The sequence below is a fragment of the Condylura cristata genome, unplaced genomic scaffold (assembly GCF_000260355.1).
Source record: "Condylura cristata isolate star-nosed mole 26May11 unplaced genomic scaffold, ConCri1.0 scaffold00007, whole genome shotgun sequence".
NCBI lineage: Eukaryota > Metazoa > Chordata > Mammalia > Eulipotyphla > Talpidae > Condylura > Condylura cristata.
In genome coordinates this window covers 28,487,724-28,495,560 of record NW_004567108.1, presented here as the reverse complement: position 1 = coordinate 28,495,560, position 7,837 = coordinate 28,487,724, and the positions used below count along the sequence as shown (strand labels likewise).

The window sequence follows — 7,837 nt, the reverse complement described above, 5'->3', positions numbered from 1 at the left end:
AAAAAAAAAAAAAAAAAAAGAAGAAGAAGAAGCCCCTGTTTTACTGAAAAGGAAACAAATATCCCCTCCCCCCATTGAAACCAGCACCAAATGCTTTAAATGTTTTTATAAAGTGACTCTTTCATCCCACAGCCTGGGTAAACCATCAGTGTGGGGGAAGAAAGCAGCAGTATTAGGTATGCAGTGTTGCTAGGGAACACTCTAGTATCAAGGAGCAGCCCACAGCAGTTTCAGTAGCTCGAGAAGGGCTCCCCTCCACCCACCCTTTCAGCTTATTTAAATCATAACACTGGGGTTAGTGGACTGAAGTGTGTGTGTAGAGGAGGTGGAGGGGGGGAGCCAGGTTTTGTTTTAAAAGAAGCCATTAGAGAGCTAGATGGTGGGTGAAAGGCAGGACGTAGGCAAAGCATGCTGAGTAAAAGGAGGGGGGAAAAAGAGGGATGAAGGAGTGTATAATGGTAATGAGAATAAGTAAACACACTTATAAAGTACACATAGAAAAGGATAAAGAAAAAACAAAGAATGGTGCAATGAAAGGCAAACGATATAGGTAAAAGGATTTAATAAAACTAGAGGATCTGTATCACCAAATACAGGGTTTTTAAAGAGCAAAGCTAGTGTAAATAAAATCACTCAAAAAAACACTACTATAAATACATCTATCAACATGGTAACATTCTCAACTTGAACTTCAACTGTAAAAAAGATGAGACAAGAGAATCTATATCTGGATATGAGTTGAAGGAGATAGGAATCTATCATTCTACCTATTTGTGATAATCACAAAGATAGGCTTTGAACTATAGAAATTCAGATATGATTTTTCTTAAGAACCAAAATAGAACTTGATAGTTAAAAGTAATTTAACAGTATATAGTTTAGCAAACCCCAAATAATGTATTATTTTAGCAAGTCTTTAAAAAAGCAAACATTTCTATGTATTTCTATGCAGTTTTATTTTCAAAAACTTTAAAAATATTTTAAGTAAAATTACAAAATTGGTTTAATAATTTACATAAAATTTAAATAAAACACTTTAATTAAATTCTCTGATGAGTGAAATTTCCAGATTCACCTGCAAAGATTGCGATTATATACTGTGACTTCTGTGTTAAAAAGAACACAGTGATATTTCCATTTTAACAGGTAAAACAGATATTAGGTAATTGATGGTATTTTTTTAAAAACAGAACTTATAAGCTAGAAGTAAACAAAAGAAACTTGTTTATTGTAGAAAGAGGAAGTAATGTGACATTAAATGATCATTTTCAATACAATAATGTATTTCATCACAATAATATACCTTCATAAGATGGAAAACATATATTTATCTGCATGTGCTTATGTACATTTTCCGCTTACTGTGTAATTTTTTCTGTTGCCAAATTCAGGGCATCCAGATGCATTTGAGCCAGCCGTAATCCAGGAAATGTCAAAAAAGCCCCAATGAGTGAACAGAAAATAGCCAGGAAAAATTTGAAAGTAAGTTTTGAAACAGGACCCCTTTAAAAAAATTTAAAAAGTTGATAAATTTGTATACTTTACTTCCTAGGAATCCCCTGTAATCTAATCAACTACTTCACAAACCATAACAATAACAACAATACTACAAAGTAAACATTTATGAAAAGACTGCTCTTAATTCAATTACCCATAGTTGTCTTGGTAAGCTATAAAATGAGTTAGACATATCTATAGTCAAATTTCTAACAACCCCATCTACAAAATTTAATATATGACTCAGATGTTAGTTAAGCTTTAATAACCTCTGGTGGCAGAGAAATGAAATCAAGAGCAAAATCAAATGTGAATTCTATAAATAATACTAATTTTATAAAAATATGAAAACTGCAAAGAAGGACATTTCTAAAAGTGGCAATCCTACTGATAGGACTCTTCACTGATTAAAAACAAATGGCAATTTATGATAAATTCTGTTCTAGGAAACTAAAATTACTAAAATTAAATTTAATGCTTAATTAAAATAAAAAACTTACTGAGATTCTAAACCTTGCTTTTCAAGAAACTGCATTGCACTGTCTGAAAAATTTGTAAATCCTGTAGGGAAAAAAAACAAAAATTCACCATGGTGGTAATCAACAGAATCTTTATTTGGAAAGAAAATACTATCAAATTGGACATCTTGTATTTTATAGTGACTTGCTTAACCCTTTTATATGTCAATTAATTAACACACAATAATGTAATAAAATATGATTAGCAGAAGCTTTTTGAACCATCTCTTGCTACTTATACTTTCTCTAAGTGTGCATAAAATTTGCAATAAAACATCTTTATTTATGTGATAAACTTCAGCCTTAACTTATTTTAATTTTAAGGAAAAATTAGAGGAGGCAGTATTTTTCTTAAGTAACAAAACTCAGCTTAAAGAAACACAAAAAAGATCTTGCTTAGGAATAAAATTCAAAAAAAGAAAAATGGAAGCATTTTATCTGATTTTAAACTATATTATCAAGAAATAAAATAACATTTTATTTAATTTAAAAATAAAATTAAAATAATATGGTATTGGAATAAAACACACACACACACACAGACCAGTTGAATAGAATTAAAAGCTCAAAATAAATCCACATATGTATCAACACCTAATTTATGACAACAAAGTACTGATGATACAAACGAGAAAGGCTTTTTAACAAATGGTGCTGGGAAAACTGTGGGACACATGTAAAAAGAATGAGGTTGGAACACTTAACTCCATGCACAAAAATACACCCTAAATGGGCTAAAGCTTTAGACATAAAACTGACAACATCCTCAAATTAAAAGATTTTACAAAGTCAAAGAATTAGTAGACTAAAAAGGAATCCTATTGAATAAGCAAGATATTCACACATCACACAATTAAGAATGGTTAAAATTTAAGAGGTACCAAGAATTCACCCAACTTAAAACACACACAAAACAGGAAACTCTTGTAAAATGGGCAGCAGAAATGAAAAGTTAACTTAGCAAAAATAAAAATATGTATTATCTATATACTATAAGTATAATATATATAACATACATATATATACATATATATATATATAAAGACCAAGAGAGATGCTCATCATCACTTTTAATAAGGAAGATGCTAGTCAAAACCATGAGCTACCTCAACTTATGAGAATGACGATGGCATATATTAAAAAATCCAACAAGTGCATGAGAAAATGTAGCTAAAGAGGAATCCTAGTAATTGTTGGTAGAATAAAAGCTATTGCAGTCATTCTGAAAAGCCATGTGGACCCATCTAAAAATACTAGCAATCCCAGTTTCTACAGTCTGAAAAATATAAAAGCTTCGTCTCAAACAATGATTGCTCCATATGTTGTTTCTCAATACTATCTATAGTAGCAAGGATTTGGAAGCAACCTAGGTGCCCACTGGTAAAGGATGGTATACAGAATGTGATACATTCACCTAATGGAATAGTATTCAGCTGTGAGGAAAGAAGCATTTGTAATTTATAGCAAAACAGAAGCAGCTCTGGGGAGGGAGTTATGTAAAATAAAGTAAGTTAAATAAAGACAAATATTGGAAAATTTCACATATATGAATGAAATAATCAAAAAGGATGAACTTCTAAAGCAAAATAAGTATTAACTAGTGAACACTAAAGTGAAATTTCTGAAGTTAAGAGGATGGGAGAAGGGAAAGAAGGCCAAAGGGATGGTAGAAGGAAGAATCTGATAAAGAAAAAAGGAGGTAAAACAGTATAAAACTTTTGTGAAAATGTGATTACACAGTATACAGATCTGTAAATAAGAATATTAATTGCAATACACTGTCACATTATTAAATACTACATAATATTATAGTATAAATATTATATAATATATACCTTACACAAAAATTCAAAACTTCTCAGGCATAACTTAAAAATTTTAAGTAAAAAATTATTAACAACAGATAAAACAAAACTGAGTTTTAGTTGTGTGAATTACCTGTTTCGAGTCCAAATTCCAGATAGTTTTCTGTTACAATCAAGACTGCCATTGCTTTGACAAAGAAAAAAAATCCAAAGGTGACACAGACTGATCTTTCACCACCATCTTCTACTTTAAAATAGTGTGTAGTTAATGAAAACAGAACTTTGCTGCAGGAGAAAAGTTGAGGAAAAACCACAAATAACTTGTGGAAGTTAAATACAACTTTTATTGAACCTGAACTCCAATAAAATTTTACTACAATTTTACTACATTTATTTTGATTCTACAGTATGTCTATCTATAAAGTAGCCTTTGGAATGAAATAAAACACAAATGAAAGTCAGAATAGTCTTCCAGGAAATAGCAAGTCTAGTGAGATTCGTAATGTCAAAATCAATGGAAAGTAAACCTACACAATAAAGTTGTAATTAGGAAAAGAATGTTTTTCAGCTTATCCTAACTCAAATTTGACAGTAATTTTCAGTAACATGAAAAACCAAGTAGAGGTTAATTTAGGGAACTACATTTTATTGTGCATGATTATGAGTCGTTTATATGTAGAATTAAACAAACACATATCATAGGAATCATCTGTGTATCATTCACTTTAAAATGAAAATTAGTACTGGGAATCTGAGGGATGAAAACTAAGTATATGGAATTGTCTCTTCATAACATGATTAAATAAAAATCTCTACAGCAAATAAGTTTCAAATAAATCAAAATTTCAAAATATAACAGGAAGGGGTCACCAACTGATCAAATCAATGGATGGTCCTAAGCTGAGAAACAATCCATATGTCCATACCAAACTGTTCTCAATGAAATCAAGCACCAAATAAAATGAGGCAGCATGCACAAAAAGTGCACACACACAATCTTAAAAACACACACACACACACAAAAAATTCTATGCTATGCATGAAAAATAATCACTACCAGTAAGTACTCAACATGTACCAAAAATTACCAATTAAGAAATCATCCTCATATTAGCCAACTATTATCATAACTTTACAGACTTGGAGGAAAAAAGCATAGGGAGATTTTTGGCCCTAAATCACACAGCTAGATTAGAGGCAGTTAGGATTTAGATCTTAAACGGTATGGCTAAGTCTATGCACTTAACAACTTATTACACTGCTTCTACAAAACTATATACAATACCTATATTATGCAGTAGTTAGTAGAAGCACCACAATTATTTTTTTAATTAGAGCTGCAGTGACAGAAGTAGTTTACGCTCAGAATCAGAAAATCCTTAATTAAAAAATGTTCTTTTCCAATTCAGGTTCCTTTTATATCTTAGAAGAATAAATCAATATAATAAACTGTTAGGCCAAAAATAAGTCAATATACAAAAATCTGCTACATTTCTACATGCAAATAATGAATTAGAAATGAAAAAAAAACCTGGCCCTCCCTGGTGACAAAAAGGTTAAAGAGCAGCACTGTGAAGCTAGCTGCAGCTTCAGCCTGAGTTTGATCCCTGGGCAGAGAAGTGACCCACATGGAACAGCAGACCTCTCGTCTCTCCCGCTGCATCCCTCAGCAGTGTATTTTACTGATCTGCTTTTTCTACTTTCCACTCTGTCTCTGGTGAATCTTCTTATTACATTTGGGTACCTCTGGCCTGTACCCAAATTCTGTATGCACAAATTAAAAAGAAAAATCAAGAGAATAATTCCATTTACAGTCACATCAAACAGTATTAAACACCTGAGGGAAAAAACATAACAAAGCAGGTGAAAAACCTATTCAAAGAAAACTGTGACATTGCTAAAAGAAATGAAAGACACAAGAAATGAAGAGATGCTTCACGCAAATGGATTGGAAGAATTAGCATCAGTAAAATGTCCATGTTAAAGGAAGCAATATATAGATTTAATGTAATCCTTACCAAAATTTAAAAAGAATTCTTCAAAAAAACAAAGCAAACAGTACTGAAATTTATGTGGAACCACAAAAGATGCCAAGTAGTCAAAGCAAGCTTGACAAAACAGTGGATTTCAGACTTCAAGCGATTCTACAAGGCTACAGTAAATGGACACAGATCAATGGAACAAACTATAGAAACCAGAAATAAAACCATACTTAAAGATGGTATAACCTAAAACAAATATGCCAAGAGTATACAATAAACTCTCTCCAACAAATGGTACTAGAAAAACTGGACATTTGCACACAGAAAAACGAAACTAGACCATCTTCTCACATGACAAATATTATCTCAAAATGGATTAAAACACTGGCTACTAGCCTGGAAATATAAAATAGAAGCAACCACAGGCAAAACACACTATATCAATGTTTCAGGGATGTCTTTGGGGACTTGAACTCCAACAGGAAGGGAAACAAAAAACAAATGGGAGTATATCAAACTAAAAGCTTCTGCACAGTGAAAGAAAATATCATTAAAACAAAGACACCCAATTGAAAGGGAAAAAATATTTCTACATATTACACTTGACAAGTGGCTAATAGCTAAGATCTACAAAGACCTAATACGACAACTCAGGGAAAAAACAACAAAAAAGATCCAATCAAATAACAGGCAAAAAAGCTACATAAACATGTCTCCAAATACATACAAATGGCAGGCATATGAAAAATGTTTAACATAACTTAGTAACAGCACAAATGCAAATTAAAACCACAATGAGATACAATCTCAAGATTTTGACGATGACTGTTGGAAATGTAGGACTGGTCCCACCCCTATGGAAAGCAGCATAGATTCCTCAAAATAATACAAAATACCTACCATACGATCCAGCAATTCTAGATATTTACCCAAATAATGCAAAAATCGCTAATTCAAACAGTATACGTACACCTATATTTGCTGTACCATTATTTAGAAGAGCTAGTTATGGAAACAATTTATGGTCTAATGACAGAGGAGTGGATTAAAAAGACATGATGTATATGCATAATGAAACACTATTCAGGTAAAAAAAAAGATAAGCAGTCATTTCAAGGACATGTATGGTGCTGGAAAGGATTATATAAAATAAAATGTGTAGAATATAAACAAACAAATCAAATGACAAAACTAAACCAAAAAATACCCTAGAAATACGACTGCAAAATTGAGGCTTCTAAAAGGGGAGGGAAAGAATGGGAACAAAGATGGGAGGGAGCCCAATGGCTGATGGAAAAGAACTAAAGGGACTCAACTCTGGTGGTGTGTGATGTGGTGACGTGGATCTGATGGAGATGTGAACCTATTTCCTCAAAACAGATACAGGGTTGTAAACCACTGTCATCAAAATGGAAAAAAAAAAAAAAAAACTCCTTTTAGAAGTCTACAGCCAGGGGAAATAAAAGCAAGATCTGCCCTACCACGAGAACACACACATACTATTAACCTGGGTGAAAATACTGCTTGTAATGAAAGATGCTTCTGAGAGGAGTCAGTAAAGCTCTGGCAGAGAATTAAAAACCTAAGCCATGTGCATAATTTAAACTCCTAGAAGAGTTTTCAAATTAATCAAAGTATAAGCACATTGTAGTTTAAATTTACATGATTTATTTTTAGTGCTTGAATTAATAAAGAAAACTATAGTTAAGATTGCTCTACTTAAACTTAACTTTTCCTCATAAAACAGTACTTATACATGTAAAAAGTATGTTCATACACTTAAAAAGAGTTTATTACACAATTATTTACAAAATCATGCTATTTGGAAAGTATGTACCTCATTATATATTAAGAACTGTCTCAGGATAAGTGTGTAAAACACAAAGGAAAATAACAAGGAAAAAGGTCTGATTTAATATAAATAGTACTACTGAATCACCATTTCATGAAAATAGTGTTTTTTCTGATAATGAAATCAAGAATCTATCACTGAGTACCAAATTTTTAAGAAAGCAACTTAGGAATAATTTTACAA

At 31.7% G+C, this 7,837-nt stretch overlaps 1 protein-coding gene across 5 annotated transcripts in view; it reads right to left on the bottom strand.

Moving 5' to 3' along the window:
• The window catches only part of TMEM161B (transmembrane protein 161B), a 66,033-nt gene that overhangs the window by 8,386 nt on the left and 49,810 nt on the right, over nt 1-7,837 (bottom strand). For 4 of the 5 annotated variants that reach the window (XM_004678151.2, XM_012721692.1, XM_012721695.1 and 1 more), the window contains 3 exons: nt 3,954-4,105; nt 1,998-2,058; nt 1,363-1,503 (listed from right to left, as the gene is read on the bottom strand). In XM_004678151.2, the coding sequence (XP_004678208.2) occupies nt 1,363-1,503; nt 1,998-2,058; nt 3,954-4,105 (354 nt within the window). The remainder of the gene's footprint in view (nt 1-1,362; nt 1,504-1,997; nt 2,059-3,953; nt 4,106-7,837) is intronic. The other variant, XM_012721694.1, reaches the window with a different exon arrangement.